Source organism: Leuciscus leuciscus (genome assembly GCF_965113295.1).
Source record: "Leuciscus leuciscus genome assembly, chromosome: 14".
NCBI classification, from domain to species: domain Eukaryota; kingdom Metazoa; phylum Chordata; class Actinopteri; order Cypriniformes; family Leuciscidae; genus Leuciscus; species Leuciscus leuciscus.
Genome location: NC_138738.1, coordinates 22,397,107 through 22,417,903, shown reverse-complemented (window position 1 = coordinate 22,417,903; position 20,797 = coordinate 22,397,107). Strand labels below are relative to the sequence as shown.

At 40.7% G+C, this 20,797-nt stretch overlaps 1 protein-coding gene across 8 annotated transcripts in view; it reads right to left on the bottom strand.

Moving 5' to 3' along the window:
• rhbdl3 (rhomboid, veinlet-like 3) overlaps positions 1-20,797 on the bottom strand; it is a 134,541-nt gene that overhangs the window by 61,760 nt on the left and 51,984 nt on the right. For 6 of the 8 annotated variants that reach the window (XM_082136955.1, XM_082136957.1, XM_082136958.1 and 3 more), the window contains one exon: positions 5,590-5,772. In XM_082136955.1, coding sequence (XP_081993081.1) covers positions 5,590-5,772 — 183 coding nt within the window. Of the gene's footprint in view, positions 1-5,589; positions 5,773-7,815; positions 7,961-20,797 lie in introns of those variants that run through there. The other 2 variants (XM_082136956.1, XM_082136954.1) reach the window with 2 other exon arrangements.

Below are 20,797 nucleotides of genomic sequence, written 5' to 3'. Positions count from 1 at the left end.
AGAGAAGTGCAGGGGAACATTCGCGTGTCAGGTCGCACGCTTTTTCTTCCGATCCTCGGGGTGGGGTGGGCGGTTTCTCGCCGCCGCGGCCGCAAATGAATGTTTCCCCCAGGGTCCGGAGCCATCCGATCTCGGACGATGGCCAGATTGCTGTCCGCTGGGAGCCGGTCTCACACTCCTAGCCCCCGTCTGTCTCCCTCTCGCCGCAGCGGCTGCTGCAAAACCCTGCCGTGCTGGCTGAGAGGGTGGTCGCGGTGTTTGCTTGCGTGGTAAATAGAGGTTAAAAGCCTCATCCTCCTGTTTCCTGAGGGTGCTGGTTTCTCTAATTTTCTCGAGAGCTGGTCCGAAAAGGCCCTTAGTTGGGTCGAACGCAGCGTCCATCACCTCTGCTTTTTGAGCGTCGCTTAATCCAGACAGGTTCAGCCATAACGCTCTCTCACCTGAAACGGCCAAGCCCATAACACGGCCACAGCCCTGCACTGCGCCACGAGAAGAGCGGAGAATTAGGTCGTTTACCACACATATCTCATCCCAGAGTGCTGGGTTCGGCACTCCCGTATCTAGTTGTCGCCCCATCTCCTCCAAAATCTCTGCCTGGTACGCTGACAGTAAAGTCACCGCGTTCAGCGAGCACACTGACTGCACCGCATACTTGTACATCCTCTGATAGACGGACGCGGTCAGACGCTCCATCTTGTTCGGCAGCGAAATTTGGGATGAGGCAGAAATAGATCGGCGATTCGGATGGAGGTGATAGGCCACTGAAGACTCTATCGCTGGGGGTCCGGCCAGCCCCAGCTCTCCCATTCCTTGGATCTCAAGCTTAGAGCATCCCTTGGTCGGGAGCTTGCTCTTAAAGGGGCTACCCCAATGGCGGGACATCTCCTTCATGCACGCCGGCACGGCAGGTAGGAGTTGTCTCGTTGTGGTTTGAGCAGGCGGTAGCCTTTTCCCGTCATAAAGGTCCCTCTCTGCTCCTTCTGAATCCTGGGCCGCGGGCCACGCTAGGCCCAGTTTTGCAACGGCTCGCTTGCACACCTCGTGCAGGTTACCGTCCGCCTGAGAGCCAGTGTCAGTCGCGCTAGGGGGTCTAGACTGCTGGACAGGGAAGAGAGAGTTGTCTTCCTCCTCCTCGTCGTCCATGTCCAAGTCGAGGAGGTCAGAGTTAGCATCGCCCTCCGCGTCCTCGTCCCCCGGCTCCCCCTCCTCGTGTGCGAGAAGGCCATCGAACAGAGGAGGCATATCCGAGGATTCGGCTTCCATCATTTCAGCCCAGCTCGTCGGGGTAGCTCGCTGATGATCGGTAGCCTTAGGTTTCGCGATGGCTCCGGCCAGACATGGGTCCTGCTGGCTAGCCACCGCCACTCTCAGCCTTCTCTCCAAAATTTTTACCGCCAATGACGCACAGTGAACGCACGTTTGTGGGTCCGCAAGCGACGTTTGAGCGTGCTTAGCGCCCATGCACACGATGCACATGGGATGGGGGTCCCTGCCCGAGACGGTTGCTCCACATGACGATGGACACGGGCGGGGTGCAGGTTCCCTGCTTTTCGACTCATTCCCTTTGGCGGGGGTAATGACTGTCGACATAACGGCTGGAGAGAGAAGGAGTGATTCAAAGACTCGTCACAACACGTTAGTCCGATCGATGGATCACAGGGTAGTTAGCCCTTTTCGCGGCTCGCCTGACGCGTAAAGCCTACGGTGGCTTGACACCACTGAAAATTCTACCGTCGTGATAACACGCGATATTCCTAAAAGAATAGCTCGCCTTGACGCGGACACTATTCGGTGTGACACTCAACACAGTCCCAATCCAATCCACTGAAGTCGCGTTCGGTAGCGTAATCCAATGACGGCCCGCCTGTTGAACAGTTAAGCGAAATCAGCGACAGGGTCGGACGTGCTGAGAGAGCTTGTTGTAGTCCCTCACGGGAAGAAAGCGAGAATGACTTCGTAGGGTCGACCTGAGTAATATAGGTGGGGGCGGAGCCTGATCTCAGGTCGACCTGTCTGTCAAAGACAGACGTGGTGGCATAGAAGCTTCCGTAGTTGGTCACGCCCAAAGCGATTCCCATAGTGAAACACCGAGCGAAGTTAGAAAAAGAACTAACATGGTCAGGCTGGTTGTTTCCATGTTCTAATGTTGCGGCAGCTTCCCGCAAAAGCTCACTAACAGATTTCGCCATATCTCGTCGTCTCGATTACAATATAATCACATTTAAATAATTTCGTTTCACACATTCAACTCATGCACACGGGACGTCGACGACTTCGCTTTACAGAAGGCGTGTCTCTACTAGCGCCGTTACTAGAATAAGCCACACCCACTCATTAACATAGAATTTGCATGCAGGTTGTCTTTGAAAATGAAAACGAAAATGAAAACTGTGAAATAAAAGAGGAATTAAAATGAAAACGAAAATTTACATTTGTATTTGTGTCACTATTATTGCGTGAGCGTTACTAAAGAGCATTGTAAAAACTGTATTTGTAGTTTCTTTTTCACGTTTGGCTTTTCATTTTAATATTGGCAGTCTTGCCTCGAGACTGTAGTGAAAATGAAATGTGAAATCACCAATTGCATTTTATTTTTCAATTTGACAGGGATAATGCTGTGAAAATGAAATCATTTAATTTCATTCTCAATTTTGTCACATATTTTGCGTACTGTTTTCTGTAATGAAATCGTTAATCTGGTTTTAATTTTAATCATTTAATTTATTTATTTAAATTTGGCAGAAAATGCCTTCCATAAATTCACCTGTTAGTTTATTTAGAAATGTCCATGATGTAATTCGTCTATGATCTGTCTTTTTGTCTTTGACAGTGCACCCCCCCCCCCCCCCTTCCCCTCCTCTGCCACAGACAGAATGCCACTGTTGTCACTTAGCAACCGATTAAATATTCCACACTCATCTCCAAGTCTCAGAGCAGCTGTGTAACAAACAGTGTGTAAGTGATTGCGTGTGTGCGTTTGTGTGCATGAGACAATGCTGTTCAAACAAGCTTTTCACCGCTGAGGCAAAAAGCCTTCCTCAAAAACCTGGAATGTTCTTTTATCCCATGCCAGGCTCCTGATCAGGAATACAGGTCATGCATTATGTAAGTTGTGGAAAAGGCCCTGAGTAGGATGAAGAAATTTATCCAGAAAGCCCCTGAAGATGTTGCCTTTGCCGTCACAATGGGATCAAATGTAATAGTTTAAAACATGACTAAGCTGACCTACAAAGCTTAAAGTTTCACATGCTTCACACAGTAAAGCTACAATAACAGTTTACTGTTTTAAATATAGGAATGAAGCCAACTTTGTGAAAATCTAAACTGGGGAATACTGACCGCAGATCCATACCCGGATAACAGCTCATCACAAATGAGTTTCTGTAGATGGAAATGTGCACACAACCAGCTGCAAGCTGTTTACTGATGTTAAATTAGTACCTGTTTGCTTAATATAGATATACAGATGCACACAGACACAAACAAAACAAAATACATTCACTGGCCAGCTTTGAAGGAATAAGTTCACCCAGAAATGAAAATTCTGTCATCATTTACTCACCCTCAAGTTGTTCCAAACCTTTGTGCTGAACACAAAAGAAGATATATAAATAAAAAAATATGGGTAATGAATCAGTTGATGGTCCCCATTGACTTCCATTGCAGGAAAAAAAATACTATGGAAGTCAATGGGGTCCATTAAATATTTGGTTACTGCATTCTTCAAAATATCTTCTTTTGGGTTCAGCAGAAGAGAGAAATTCATACAGGTTTGGAACAACTTGAGGGAGAGTAAATGATGACAGAATTTTCATTTTTGGGTGAACTAATCCTTTAATAGATTACAGTTCAAAAGTTGGAGGTCAGTAAGACTTGATCAAAGATTCATCAAAAAGGTGACAGTAAAGATAATCAGTAAAGACAGTCAAATAAAGAATCATGAACAAAAAGCAATCACAGTTTCCACAAAAATGAAGTAGGACAACCATTTTCAGCTGTGATAACAAGAAATGTTACTTGAACATCAAATCAGCATGTTAGAATGATTTGAAGGATCATATGACATTGAAGACTATTGTAATGGCTACTGAAAATTCAGCTTTGCCATCACAGGAATAAATAACATTTTATAATATAAATAAAATAGAAAAATGTAATAGAAAACATTTTAAATTGTAATACTATTTCACAATATTGTTGTTTTTGTTGTATTTTTATATAAATGCAACCTTGGAGAGCATAAGAGACTTTCAAAAACATCTTACCATCCCAAAACTTTTGAACGGTAGTGTACCTAGCCCGTACTGTGGTCTTACCATGGTGCAGTGATGGCATCAAATAGTAATTAAAAAATAAATAAAAATTCACATAGACTATGATACTGAATATTTAGCAGGTATTTACATGATACTCCAGGATACTTTAAAAGAATTCCATGGTACTAATCATTCTCACTAATCATGGTAAATATAAAAAAAAGGTACTTTTAATGACACTTTACAATAATGAACATCAGTGTTTAATAGGTTAATATGAATTTATTTACATGCTATTGTTCATTTTTAATGTTTACTCATAATGCATTAACTAATATTAATGAATAAACTTGGGAATATTAAATCAAGTCTTCAAATTGCAAATCTTTATATTATAATAGAAAAGTTTCAGTGAGTTTCTTACTCTACCACATGAATATTCTATTAATTTCTTCCTGCTGTTACCCATCAGCTTTACTAAAACAACTCATATTAACAGTTGCAGTCTCTGTGCAACTCTTTATACACACACATTCCCCACAAAAATAAACAGACATGAAGTGCTCCCTGTGCTTCACTTTTCTGAGGCATAATGATTTGTGGATGATCTTTGTGTTGGCTGTTTCTATGGACACCAAACAAGGAAAAGTCAAACAATATGGGATTTAGACAGTACACACAAACTGTGATATCTGTGCCATGCTCTACTGTTGGGGCACCATGGTACTACATCCAGCTGAAAGACTGTAAGGCTGAAGGAAAGAAAGAATTCTCAGAAAAATATATAATGGAGTGGTGCTGCCACACTTCACACACAAAATAAAGTGAAACATGGATCTTAATGTACAGTATGTATATAGAATTCTCAGTTCGTTCCAATTCTTGCTATTACAATCTGTCTTTCCTCTGATTCTCTGTTCTCACTTTTTTTTAAATAGTGGACAGTGAATGAGAGCTGTAGAAGAACAATAGCAGTGTAGAAACACCAATTGCATACTCCTCATTCCTTGCTGTCCCACTTTCACATGACCTGCCACAGCCAATCAAAACACAGAATCTGATCCAATGTTTCACTGCATTGCTTTATAGCACTATAGCTCTATTCTCCAGCCACTGTGGTGGACAATAGACTCTTTGAAAAGTTGCTGTATGTGTGAAAGAAAGACTGAGAGAGAATGGGAAAGAGACAGGGAAAAGGGCAAAGGAGGGTGTGAGACTGAGGGTGGGTGGCATTGAGATTTTCCCACAGATTTTATGGCATTCCCATGCAAGTGGAATGGAATATTCCATGTTTTGGCTTTTAGTTCAGGGTCAGAAGTTCTTCAAACCTCACCTCAAGTTCATCTGCAGAACTCACCAGGTTAACAAAATCCTGGTAGCAGATCTTTCCGTCAGCATTTCCATCAGCCAGGGCAAGAAGAACCTCCAGCTTGTGAGGGTCCAGTTCTGATCCATGAGCAGCAAGCAGGTCTCGGAAACGCTCAGTACTGATGAAGCCTGAATTTTCTGGGTCATACTAAACATATGAGAGGAGATAAACAGTAAATTAGAACGCATTCTCATATTCTGATTCTAAAACATTTAAACAACATTCAGTAGTTAATAATATTATAACAGTTAAAAGAAATTTAATGTGCCATCACTGAAATCATATCATGATGATATTTATTTCTGAGGAATTCAACCATCATTCCATTTTTATCTTTTTTTCTAAGTTAAAATGAATGTGGTAAGACATTAAACATAGCTGGCTTTACAATGCAATATCTGTACAGAGGCAGCATCTGAAGCAACATATATACAATGAAAGGCATGATTTATTAAGTTTACAGAAGTAATTTGATGAAATTAGTGTTGTAAATATGAAATGATTAATACAGACACATAATCAATTAAATAAAGTATAAATCACAAGGCTCATGTTGGTTCTGATGCTACATTTTATTTACATATACCAAAGCAACACCTGAGCTGACTTAGACAGTGACATTGTTTCTTTAACACTTTTAATAATTTTGGCATTATAATGGTTTTATTTGGGTTCTCTTGAACTGAGCAACAGCACAAAAGTCACACATACAAAGTTCCTGGCGGATCACCCGTTTATCCGAAAATAATAGAGAAATTCAGATGGGACATTTAACAAAAGCAGAGTAATTTGCATGTGTGTGTGTTTGTGCGTGTGTTTGTGCGTGTGTGAGAAAAAAGAGAGAGAGCGAGAGAGAGAGAGAGAGAGAGAGAGAGAGAGAGAGAGAGAGAGAGAGAGAGAGAGAGAGAAGGTACAAGAGATGAAACAATCAATGACTGTGTCAATCAGCTTGATCAGAGATGCAGAAGGAAGGAGACAAATGGCATAATACAGGCATTTTACATGACAGTATGACACGTGATATTGTAAACAGAGGCCTTGCCATGGTAGAGACTGCCAAATTACTGTATCTAACCTCGAAAGGTTCAAATAGAAACAGTCATATGGTACAGTGAGAAATGTATTGGCAGCAAACTGTTCTAGCGCAAAACATGGCTGTGTCATATCTTCAACACACCTTTTTAAATACACTGGACAGATAGGCTACTATTACGAACTTTGTAGATTTTATGTCAATTAAATACATTAGCACATGGAAGTGCTAGCAGTAAACATTTAAAAGGTTTGAGTTAATGATGTTCATGCAATAAAATTGTATGAGTTGGCTTAGTCAATATTTCAATGAACATGTTTGTATAGTACAAAATCAAACTTTAAAGTTCTACCAACTATATATTTTTTTGCATTTGTTAACTTACAAAAGTTGTGGTGTTACAACTGTGATCAGTTTGTAATCTTTGGATATCTGTAATCCAAGCCAGATCATGCCCATAAAAAAAGTGTGTGAAAAGTTGCATTATTGTGTTTGATACAGAAATATATAGTGTGTGTTTTTGTGTGCAACTGAGTAAAGAGCACTGTTTCATACATTTACACAATTAATGTAAAAACTTCAAAAACTTCAGAAAACAACCCTAATTAAAATTATGATTTGTTAGTTATCTTGCAATAAAAGTAATGTTAGGGCTTACTACAAAAATGCATATTTGTGTTTAGGTACTCAAAAAGATAAAAAAAAAATTGAGATGTCAATGACATGTCAATGACATCTTCTGTGTCATTGAGTCGGTTCAATGAGTTCAAAGAGCTCATCCTGTTTTAGTAATTGGTGTCACTATGTCAGCCCTACAAGCTTTCAAACATTCACTGTTTCTGTTTGTTTGGGCAGCTAAGGTCATGAGGTCAGAGAGTCACAGGCAGAACATTCCAAGTTTGAGCAGCAAGAGGTCTTTTTCTGAAAGCCCCTTTGTACACATCATGCTAAACTTCACGCAGTATGCATACATGGACACAGACACACCCACACAAACTGACATCATGGACCTCTTTCTTCTACACTGGAGGATTTGGCTCAAAAGTAATAGGCCTATACAGTTTGCTAAATATGATTAAAGCTAAAAACATCTCCCACTGTTCCCACTGTTATTCAGACATACACACACACAAAAGCCTCGCTGAAGATTTACTCACCTTCTCTTGAAAGACCTCTGACAACTTCTGTGTGCCATTAGTTTTCATGTTGTGATCTATCCCTGTCCCACACTGTCCCCACAGAGGGAGAGAGTGAGAAGCTGGAGACAGAGACTAATCTCTACCCATAGGGGATATACAGTTTAGTGAAGACCCCCACCACTGGAAAACACACACAAACAAACACAAACCCACCCACCCACTCACCAAAAACTCCACCCCCAACCTCTTAGCCTACATTCATAGTAATCACAAAAACACACTCTCTGCTGTGTTCAAGAATACACATACAATCTTGGTGTGATACCTCATTGAACAATTTTTAGTAAACTGGCTAACAGATGAAAATGAGAGAATCCAGCTTCAACAATGGGGTTTCGATGGCCTAGTTTATTCTGCCACCTAATTACATTTCACACACATACATACTCTCTCTGCTGAGTGTGCACATGCACAAATATAACAGATGAATCTCACAAAATGACTCAGCTAAATTTAGTGTGCTAAGTGCTTTCCTAAAATATAATTTCATTCCTTGGTGTTGTAGTTTTGTGAAGTAGATAGTGCCCTTTTGTACCCCTGTTGTACAGAAAATGTTTTGTATTACCATGCAAACACAAACGGCTGCACCCCTGACAATTAAATATCACATTAATCCTTCTTTAAAGACAGTCCAGGGGCTGATCTTTCATTATAAAGCCGAGAAAAGGGGGTTGTGTGTGTGTGTGTGTGTGTGTGTGTGTGTGTGTGTGTGTGTGTGTGTGTGTGTGTGTGTGTGTGTGTGTGTGTGTGCGTGTGGTGTGTGTGTGTGTGTGTGTGTGTGTGTGTGTGTGTGTGTGTGTGTGTGTGTGTCTGTAACCCCTGGTATTCCAGGCCTCATTTTCATAAAGCCGCATATTAAACAGTCTTCTTTACAGAGGAGAGAATGGAGTTCACCAACTGCCTCAATCTCTGTGTGTGTATGTGTATGTGTTTGGAAGGAGAGGGATAGAGACATTAAATTAGATAAAGTTGAAATTAAAAACATGAAAAAAAATATATATATCCGGCAGTTGCAGTCTCAATTACCAAAAAAATAAAGTTGCAATTAAGAGATATAAAGTAACAGTTGCAACATACAAAGCCATATTGTGAGTTTAAAGTCACATTGTACAATGTTAAGCCACAGTGGTGGATGATTTTTTTTGGTCATGCTGATTGGACGTGATCAAATAAATTGTTTTATACTGTGGGGATGTTGAATGCTTGAATCTGATTGGTTGACGGACGTTCTAAGGTGTGCAATTATTTTCAGGGAAATGCACAGCTAAAGTAGTTCCAGACCACATAACAGTTCCATATCACTTTGCCAAATCATTTCAGTTATTTCAAAGGTATTTACAGCCCACAGAACTAAAACCCACAACGACACTGACCGAGCAAATAAATATAGTAAACAATAGGATAAAAACAACCAATTATTTTCCCAAAATTACGTTGTATTATGTATTTTGCATTTATTAGTTGTTATGGAAAAGCACATATCTCTTCCTCGCTCTCTCTCTCTCTCTCTCTCTCTAATAACTGTATTAATAACTGTATTAGTCTGTGTGGAATAAATTGTTTGCCACCACATCTGCTATCAGTGGCTTAAGTCTCCGTTACTAGCTCTAAAATGACGTTTTGTAATTAGCAATGAAGGCTTGTGACGAGATTTGTAAGAAACTAGTCCCAAACACAAGACTAGACAAAAGCCAAAAGGACAAAAACCTTGAAATACATTATCCGAACAATGTTTTAATGTGTGGTAACTGTAGTATAAACGGAATAATTGACTCAGGGCCATTGAATCATTAGAAAAATAATGCACACCCGAGGTGTTACGGCCCCAATTACCATCATTTTCTAATAATTCAATGGCCCGTCGTCAATTATTCCTTACATAATTATTTTTAATATCCTCAAATGTAAAATTTCCTTCCTTAAACATAAACAGATGTACTGTATACACATCATCACAGACTGCTGCAAAACTGCAAAAGGTTCTTCTACCATTAACATTTTACCTACACATGTAATTTCAAGACCCACTAAGTTAAACGTACAACACTCTGCTTCACTGGACCTCTCCAGCACGGATACAACGCATACACAACACGTAAACAACAAATCTTGTAAAACCTCTCGGTAAAATAGGTGTTTATAAACAGTATTATTATAAATAATCACAAGGTAGTATTATAAAGAGGATAATCGATTAGCAAATAGAAGTTCAGGGCTGAGTAAAAGACCTGGGTCATAACTAATGAACAAACAAATAACAAAGTATCTGTAAGTCTCACATGCTTTTTAAATGCAGCCAATTCTCAGAATAATATTCAGCATATACCATATGCTATGACCAAACTCATGTTCATGTGGGACAAAACGTAATTCACAGAGGATTAGCATGTTTATCTCCACATGAATAGGAAACAACAACAGGATTAAAACATACAGACCCTACACATAATCATACAATAAGGAAGTAATCAGCACCATCAATTATGTATCATTCTGCTGTAAAAGTCATATCAATAATTACTAGGGGTGTCTATTGTAAAACAAATACGAATTACTCGCACCTAACATTAAAATTTGTAATCATAAATATGTTTTCACATTGAATCTCAAAATTAATGTGGAAACACTAAAAGACAATATTTTTTATTTTTGTTTAATGGCATCTTTTTCCTAAGTATTATGAATAAAGACCAGTATCCCCAATACCCATACTAATGCTGATAAAAAATGCTCACTTTAATAAGGAGCCCAACACAGAAACCACCAACCCAAGTTTGCACAAATGTTCCTTAGTGTATTAAAGTTGCGATGTAATGGATGAAGCGACAGCTCTTTTTTCCAAATTGTGACGTACATCTGAGTAAAATTAATTATCGAAAAAGAAACTAATATAGGGCGGGAACATCTGACTTCTGATCTGTTGGCATCCATATGACAGTCAGAGCACAGAAACCGTTTAAAATAATATGACATAAAAATTACAGCACCACAAACACTCTGGGCCCTATCTGAAACGTATCAAGCGCGAAACGCAAGTAACTTTGTGGGCGGGTCTTGGGCGCTGTTGCTATTATACCGGCGGGATAAATGACTCTTGCGCCCGACGTAAATCTAAAATGGGTTGGTCTGAAGTAGCTTCATTACTCATAGGTGTGGTTTGGGCATAACGTGAAATAAACCAATCAGAGCATCATCTCACATTCCCTTTAAGAGCAGACGCGCTTGTTCCGTGGCAGATTGCTATTATAACGGCGGATTTGCCAGGCACGCGCCAGGAGTGGTTCAAAGCCGAGGAGACCGACGTTCTCGTCAGGGCCGTAAAAGACAGAGAAGTGACATTGGGGATGGGGGAAACCCACCCAAATTAGCTTTGGTTAAACAGGCGTATAATAATTTGGGTAAATGTGTAAGCTAGATTTATGCCTATTTTTTCACATCTTCATGGACACAACAATGATTTCCCTCGTGTGTTAATATTTTTCCTTGAAATAATGTATGATTTGCAAAAATGAAAACTGCTGCTTCTGTGTAGATGAGAGAATCAAAGTGTATGCGTGTTGTGCACACGCTACATTGATTATGGCCAAGCATGCGCCCTTAAAATAGCATATGAATGACATGCGCAACGCGCCACTGACTTTAGACTAGGTTTTTCCTGGTGAGTGGCGGAATTGTTTTCTAAACCTGCAAAATAGCACCAGGGAATGTTTGCGCCGAAACACGCCTCCTCTTTTCGCTGCACCGCCCCCGGGAGTGCAAGTTCACTCCTTAGTTTACAGGCGTGTGTCTGTGGAGGGAAAAGTCCGCTGTGCACAAAATAGGAATGATATATGCGTCGGTGTACAAAGTCAATTGCGCTGGGTGCAAGATAGGGCCCTCTCTGTCATGAGGGTGAGGAAACTTCCACCATTATCTAAATGCATGACGATACATCAGTATGTTTATAAATGTTAAACATTTCAACAGAAATAGTACATTCTAGAAACATTAATGCTATATATATATATATATATATATATATATATATATATATATATATATATATATATAGTCTTCATAAATAGTTTTATTTAATTTGTTGCCTAAAGGAAAATGTTTGAAAGATATGTCAGTGCGTTCATAAAACCCCCCAAAAGACCCCAACACCAAGATCTGTTCTTTCAGAGCAGATTCACTGTTAAACAGTTGAAACAGTCAGTAATACAATAAAAAAATGTAATTACAAATACAACAAATACAATAGAAAAAGATACAAATTAAATAAATTTAGCCTACAAATAATAATAAGCCTACTATACAGAAATTGAATAAAGAAATCAAATGTGAACATAAAACACTGCATAGTCTTCACTGTATGAATTAAATATACATATCTTTTCAAAGTAACTCAATTTATTCAGTGAAGAAAGTGAATCATTCTCCCGTTTATTTTCCCAACTGTTTATGTTCACTTAAGACATATCTGACTGTGTTTAAGTGAAAACTTGGCAAGACAGACATTTTGATATATTTTTGTGTGTATTTGTCTGTTTAAGCGCACGCCCAAAGCCCAATGTAGCCTATACTTGTCAGTGTTTCACTCCATCTCAGATCACGCGCATTGAAAGCTGCCTGGGGAATCAATACACTTTTAACTCTTTTTTTAGTATCATGCACATCCGGCATATTATTACAGTCATGTTACATTATTTGATTGATTTGGATGTTAGGTAGGAAAGGCGACAGCGCACCGCTTAAAAGGAAAGGTACGGAATGCGGAATCGTCTTTTCATAATCGTTGGAAGATTCTATTAATTGCACAGCACTAGTCATTAAATCATTTGAGTTCAAAGGGGCCACCTGGTGGTTTGGGGGCCCTACGCAACTACATATATACATACAACATAGGGAAGTACAACATAGGGAGGACCAGCACTGGGTGTGAGTTACAGCTTCCGTACAGCATTCAGATAAAGAACCCACCTGATTGACATGAATTAAAAGCTGCTAATACTGCTCAGAAGTAACAGCTTTCACAAAAAAAAGCAGTAACACTGTTCCCAGATCACTATATGATGTCATTCACAGCCACTATTAAAAGAAATGTGAAAACAGAACACCATTCAGGGAGTGTGAACACAAGCTCATTTTCTCTGCTTGGGAGCACAGTCATTTCATGGCTGGTGCTTTTAGTACTGAAGACGCTATTCAAAATTGCAAAGGAGCAGTGTCTGGATACAAGAGTCCTCTACATTCAAGAATGTAGAGACAACTGTAATTAGCACTTCAATAAAAAAGGGTGTCATAAAACATTATGCATAGACAAAATGAACTCAGGGTGCTCAATTCCATTGAGTTTCTTCATGGCCATTAGGGCTTCACTTATGATAGCTATTGCTCAGTTGCTTTAGAAGGCTGTACTGTAAATATGCCCGGTCCTCAGGCTGCGAACCAACAAGGGCTGCACTGCATGGGGGTGTACAAAACCAAACAGACTCAATGGAAAAAACGGGCCTATGGCATCATTTCTGCAAAATAATATTACGTTGCTTCTTGCATGTTTCAAGAGACAGGGATAGCTGCAGGTTGGAGTAATAAAAGCAGGCGTACCGAAAGGGGAATTGCTATAACAGAAACTAACCCCTAAACCTATCCTACACCCTGACAGACAGCTTTTGCGACCAATGATAAATACCTTTCTCCACGCCCCTACCTTTTGGCATGGTGCAACCTTCCATCACGTCCATTGCTCCAACCTGCAGATACCCACACTTGTGTTTTAAAGTGACATGTCCAGTGAGGGGCACAAAAAGTGCATTCAATTCTCTCCAAAACAGATGAATGTGAATGTGATGATGTTTTATTATTGTTGTACATTACAGCAGTTCAGAAATAAAATGTCCGGTGATTGACACTAAAAGGTTAAAGGGATAGTTCACTTTGAAATAAATTTTTGGTATGTTTTAGCTTACCTCAAGGGCATCCAAGATGTAGGTGTCTTTTTTTCCGCAGTAGTTTCAATTTTGATATTTTTAGGTCAAACCGTTCTTGTCTGTCAGTCATATAATGCAGGTCTATGGTCATTATCTCAAAACACAAGCACAGATTCCAAATTAAAACAATTCCCCGTCGTCCAAATTAAACAATTCCCCATCGTAAGTACACATTGATGGCCTAAGACACGAAACGAGCGGTTTGTGTAAGAAAACAAACAGTATTTATATAGTTTTCACCACTTATACACAGCCATGTCCGAGTGATCTGATCTGACGTGTGCGCAGACTGGTGCATAGACATATACACACTAGATGTCGCCTTGTCTACGGCAGTTCATTGGAACGAATGTCTTTAAGGCGACATCTAGTGTATATATCTATGCACCAGTCTGCGTACACGTCAGATCAGATCACTTCGACATGGCTGCGTATAAGAGGTAAAAACGATATAAATACTGTTCGTTTTCTCACACAAACCGCTCGTTTCGTGTCTTAGGCCATCAGTGTGTACTTACGATGGGGAATTGTTTAATTTGGACGACGGGGAATTGTTTTAATTTGGACTCTGTGCTTGTGTTTTGAGATAATGACCATAGACCTGCATTATATGACTGACAGACAAGAACGGTTTGACCTAAAAATATAAAAATTGAAACTACTGCGGAAAAAAAGACACCTACATCTTGGATGCCTTTGAGGTAAGCTAAAACATACCAAAAATTTATTTCAAAGTGAACTATCCCTTTAATGCTGAAGCAACCATGCCATTTTAGCTTGATTCTAAGTCTTTGAACTCTTTTATTGTGACTCATGTTAAGAATTTTACAAGTGCAGTGCTATACACAGGTGAGCTAGTTTACTATGTCAGAAAAGCCATACATATGGAGCATGTGATGCAAACGTCAAAATGTATCATGCAATATGGTAAAAGTGTATTGATGTCATAACATAAACATAGTATTGTGCAAGGACCTGCGTCAAAAATAATTCTTTATTTATTGATAATCTGCCCTCATAATCATTTATGTAAGGCCTGCCAAATCGGTCCAACGACAGTTTCCGATAAGCGGGTGAAGGATTCTGCGTGTTACTGTCTTTTCAGCGTGGCAAAGTTATTTCATTACCTATAATTAACTCTATATTTATACTATAACACTTCGAGTTTAGCACTGACTGGGTATACAATCTCATAATCATAAGCTCGTCAGTCTTGGTAATTAACAGAGGCGATTGACTACTTCTTTTTAGATAACCGCACCATGTTTGTTATTTCTAAAAGTATATTATGTAGTCCCCATAGATCTGTACACACTTAACTAAGGTAAAATTATATCTAACCAGAGGTCACGACCATTACCATAAAAAACAAGCTGACCAACTTAAAGGTAGGGTAGGTAATCCTGTTCAGAAACACTTTTTTTTATACTGGGTGAAATGGTCCTTCCATCCTGATAGTAGTCAATACATTATGTGTTTAGAAAAAGGAATGAAAAAAATCAGACCTCTGTAGCAGCTGCAGGACAGTAAAACATATCCAAGATGGCGCCATATCCAAGATGGCGCCGCGGATGGCTGCCTCGGTGTGGAGCTCTCCAGTTATTGTGTTGTTTTTGTTGGTTTGTTCTGCGTTTAGTCATTCTTTTCCTATCAGTTTCACCAAAGACGAACTACTGGACATTAGGAAACACACACCAGACAACTTTTTTACAGATTTTGATTACTCAGACGTTTTACTGGACATTCTCGTCGGAGGGGCAGCGGTGTTGTTCAAACGCGCGGTCAGACGCAAACGCAGGAAGCGCGCTGGCGCGCTGGTTAAACTCCGCGAGCGCGGCCTCCGTACTGCACTCCCCAGTATTCATCTTGCGAATCTCCGATCTCTTCCTAACAAAATGGACGAACTTCTTCTCCTCACCCGCACTAACAAGGATTTTTTAAACTCCGCTGCTCTGTGCTTCACTGAAACCTGGCTGAGTGAAGCCATACCGGACAACGCACTACATCTGCCGGGCTTTCAGCTGTTCCGAGCGGATCGCATCGCGGAACTAACGGGGAAAACGAGAGGTGGTGGATTGTGTTTCTACATTAACGAAAGTTGGTGTTCAGATGTAACAACACTGAAGAAGATGTGCTCTCCTAATTTAGAGGCACATTTCATAAACTGTAAACCTTTCTACTCGCCGCGGGAGTTTTCCTCATTCATTCTCGCGAATGTTTACATTCCTCCAGACGCGTGTGTGAGCGCGGCGATACAACAGCTGGCTGAACATATAGCTGAAATGGAACAAAGGTACCCAGACTCTCTTTTAATCATTCTTGGGGATTTTAACAAAGCAAATCTCTCCCGTGAACTGCCAAAATACAGACAGCATGTTACATGTCCTACCAGAGACAGTAATATATTGGACCACTGTTACACCACGATAAAGAATGCGTATCACTCCGTCCCACGGGCAGCTTTGGGGCTCTCTGATCATTGTTTGGTTCATCTTATACCGACCTACAGGCAGAAACTGAAATCAGCTAAACCTGTAATAAGGACTGTAAAAAGATGGACCAACGAAGCAGAGCAGGATCTACAGGCCTGCTTCGATTGCACTGATTGGACTGTTTTTGAAGCTGCAGCCACCGATCTGGATGAGCTCACAGATACTGTAACATCATATATCAGTTTCTGTGAGGATACATGCATTCCTACCAGGACATTCTTATCATTCACTAATGATAAACCATGGTTTACTGGGAAACTCAAACAGCTTCGTCATGCCAAAGAGGATGCTTACAGAAGTGGGGATAAAATCTTGTATAACCAGGCCAGAAACAGACTGACAAAGGAGATCAGAGTTGCTAAAAGAAGCTACTCTGAAAAGCTGAAAAACCAGTTTTCAGCCAACGACCCGGCATCAGTCTGGAGAGGCCTGAGGAACATCACCAACTACAAATCACCATCCCCCCGATCTGTGGAGAATCAACAACTGGCTGACACTCTCAATGCATTCTATTGCAGGTTTGAGAAGCCCAGACTCACACCTCACACCCGCTCTGATGTGCACTTCACACATCCACCATCACCTCCTGCAACCCCTCTCCTCCCCCCTTCTGCCATCCAACCTGAGCTTAAGGTCTGTGTGGAGGACGTGAGCCGAGTCTTCAAAAAACAGAAGACTAGGAAAGCTTCAGGCCCAGACGGCATCTCATCTGCTTGTCTAAAAGCCTGCGCTGACCAACTGGCCCCAGTCTTCACGCAGATCTTCAACAGATCATTGGAGCAGTGTGAAGTTCCCTGCTGCTTCAAACGCTCCACTATCATTCCGGTTCCCAAAAAACCTAAAATCACTGGACTTAATGACTACAGACCTGTCGCTCTCACGTCTGTGGTCATGAAGTCGTTTGAAAGACTGGTGTTGGCCTATCTGAAGGACATCACTGGACCCCTTCTGGATCCCTTTCAGTTTGCTTACAGAGCAAACAGGTCTGTGGATGATGCAGTCAACATGGGACTGCACTATATCCTGCAACATCTTGACAGACCGGGGACTTATGCACGGATCTTATTTGTGGACTTCAGTTCGGCCTTCAATACCATCATCCCTGATCTTCTCACAGCCAAACTGACTCAGCTCTCCATGCCATCCTCAATCTGTCAGTGGATCTCCAGCTTCCTGACAGACCGGCAGCAGCGAGTGAGACTGGGGAAGCTCACATCCAGGACCCTCACCATCAGCACTGGCGCCCCCCAAGGGTGCGTTCTCTCCCCACTGCTCTTCTCCCTGTACACTAATGACTGCACTTCTAAAGACCCCTCTGTCAAGCTCCTGAAATTTGCAGACGACACCACCGTCATCGGTCTCATCCAAAATGGTGACGAGTCTGCTTACAGACTGGGGGTTGAACAGCTGGCTGTCTGGTGCAGCTATAACAACCTTGAGCTGAACACGCTCAAAACAGTGGAGATGATTGTGGATTTCAGGAGAAAATCCCCAGCACTCCCCCCTCTCACCATCATGAACAGCACTGTGGAAGCAGTGGAGTCATTCAGGTTCCTGGGCTCTACCATCTCTCAGGACCTGAAGTGGGCAAATCACATTGACTCCATTGTGAAAAAGGCCCAGCAGAGACTGTACTTCCTTCGCCAGCTGAAGAAGTTCAATCTGCCACAGGAGCTGCTGATCCAGTTCTACTCAGCCGTCATTGAGTCTGTTTTAAGCACTTCCATCACTGTCTGGTTTGGTTCAGCTACCAAATCGGACATCAGGAGACTACAACGGACAGTCCGGACAGCAGAGAGGATTATTGGTGCCCCCCTGCCAACCCTCCAGGACCTGTACTCTTCCAGAGTGAGGAAGAGAGCAGGTAAAATCATCACAGACTCCACTCACCCTGGACACCCCCTGTTTGAACTGTTACCGTCAGGACGGCGACACAGATCACTGGCCACAAGAACATCCAGGCACAGGAACAGTTTCTTTCCACAGGCCATTTCCCTTCTGAACACTTAACATGCCCCCCAAGGCATATGCCTGCAAGTGCAATACTCCCACTGTCTAGTGCAATATTCTCTTAACTCAGGTGATATTTATATTTATATTATTCATACTACTCAAAATACTGTAAATATGTTCATAATCTGTAACATGCACTAGACTCCCACTGTCTAGTGTAATATTCTCTAACTCAGGTGATATTTATATTTATATTATTCATACTTCTCAAAATACTGTAAATATGTTCATAATCTGTAAATGTTTATTCAGACTAAACCCAACTGTGACCCCTTTTTTTTACTTTTTATACTATTTTTATTTTATTTTATTTTTGTCATACAGACACAATGCTCTCAGTTTGCATTCTCCTAAAGTGTGTGGTCTGATTTTTAATGCTAGCACTTTTCTATGCTCTTTTCAACAAGTGATGTTAACAACATAAAAGTCAGGATGTTCCACGATGAACCAGAAAAGGTGTTTCCGTCTCAGGTTACACCCATCTAATGAGTCATCATGTAGGGAGCATGGAAATGTCATCATGAACTCTACTACATCAACATAAGATCTTCTATACTATAATAATAGCATTAGAAATATATATGTTACTTGCGAAAACTTTTGTCAGAAAACAGAATTTGCAGAATGATTGTTTTAAGAACCAGATGTGGTGTAGTTATGCCATCTTCTAGTAGGGGCTAACTGGGCCATGTTATCCCATCTACATGCATCTCCGCAAACAACATGTGGTGGACACACACCTCAGTTTTTCTTTCATTGCCACAGAGGCTTTTGACTTGTTCATTGTGGGTTACAGGCAAATTTATTAAAGCCTAATTTTAATGTCGCTGTAAACTGAATTGCAAAATGGATACAATTCAATATAAAACATTATTACCACAATATTTTTTCTCTTAAGCTGTTTTAAAACAATAAGCATTGTGAATAGTTTCTATAAATAAAACTAATTAACTAGCTAAAACCAATCTGAGAAATACATTATACATTATATAATATATAATATAATCTTAAAATATATTATTTTGGAACACAAAATAATATATTTTAAAGGATGTTGGTAACCAAACAGTTTTGGAGACCATTGGGTTCTATTGTATGGACAAAAAACATTCTCCGAGATTTTTCAAAATACCTTCTTTTATGGTCAACAAAAAAGACATCAGGGTGATAAATCATGACAGATTTATCCCTTTAAGAATCATCGGTCTTCTTACAATATATTTTATGCAGACAGTAAAAACAACAACAACAACAACAACAGAATATCCCACAGAACAGAATATCCCACAGAACCTTCAGAAATTGCCATAAACCACATGAAATATCCAAAGGCATGCCCGGTCTAGGCGGAAAAAACTAAAAGGCAGACAGCTTATCAAGGCTGTTCCGCCTCAGCTTACTGCTTTAAATTAAAGGCAGCCTGCATAGCCTGTCATGTTCTGGATGTTACCCCAAACACCAGCACTGACAGGAACTAGAGTACATGTTTGAAAGATTACATCAGGGCTTATTACAGCAGAGTAAATACAAACATTTTTTGCAGGTTACTGAACACAACATGTGAACGCAAAGTGGAACTGGCTTATTGTGTGTTACCCTGCTTATTGCAAATCTACTTCAAAAATATGTAAAACATCCCCAGTACTTTTTTTCTTTCTCCTAACAACGTAAAACCAAATGCCATTCATGACGTTTCAGATGCTGCTCTGAGTAAACAGCATTATAGCTGTTTGTCATCAATGAAGTCGCACTGGACTGATGGATTAACCGTCAGGGCCGCTGGGTGTTTGTGTGCAGGCCATATTTCACACCATTAATTGCCCAGACACCATTTCTCACATCTGCTCTAAAGGTCACAACGTCTGGCTCAGATTGACCATAATCATGCAATTAATCTCCCTATAGGACAATTTTCTGCACAAATTTAAAACTGAAAATGCTACAACAATTTTTTATACACAATACAGTACATCTTTCATCCACTAGGAGTTGCATGGTTAGAGAATGAAACACATAAAGCCCCGTTCACACTACACGCAACAAAGCGACACGATACCATTCATTTCAATGGGGAGCGGGCGACTTCCGGCGACACGCGCAGTCGCGACCGTTGGCGACTGGATGGGGCGTGTCTGGCGACACGACAAAGTTGAGAAATGTTTAACTTTATGCAAATGAAGAGCGACTTTCGCAAGCGACAACCAATAGGAGTGGAGCCTGGAGCGCGCGTCATCATCCTTCTCCGCTCAGCCCCTCGCCCCTGCAGTGCATCGACAGAAAGATGGAGGAGTATTTTTTTAAATTTAAAATACTACTGTTATTGTGTCATGAAATGTAGTTATAAGAGTTGTTCAGTCGAGATTGTAGTTGTTTAAAGCACAAATATGTGGTTTGTTTATACAGATAGCGCGAGGTGAGACCCAGGTACTCGTTCATTTAACTTACATGCTTTACGAGTCTAAA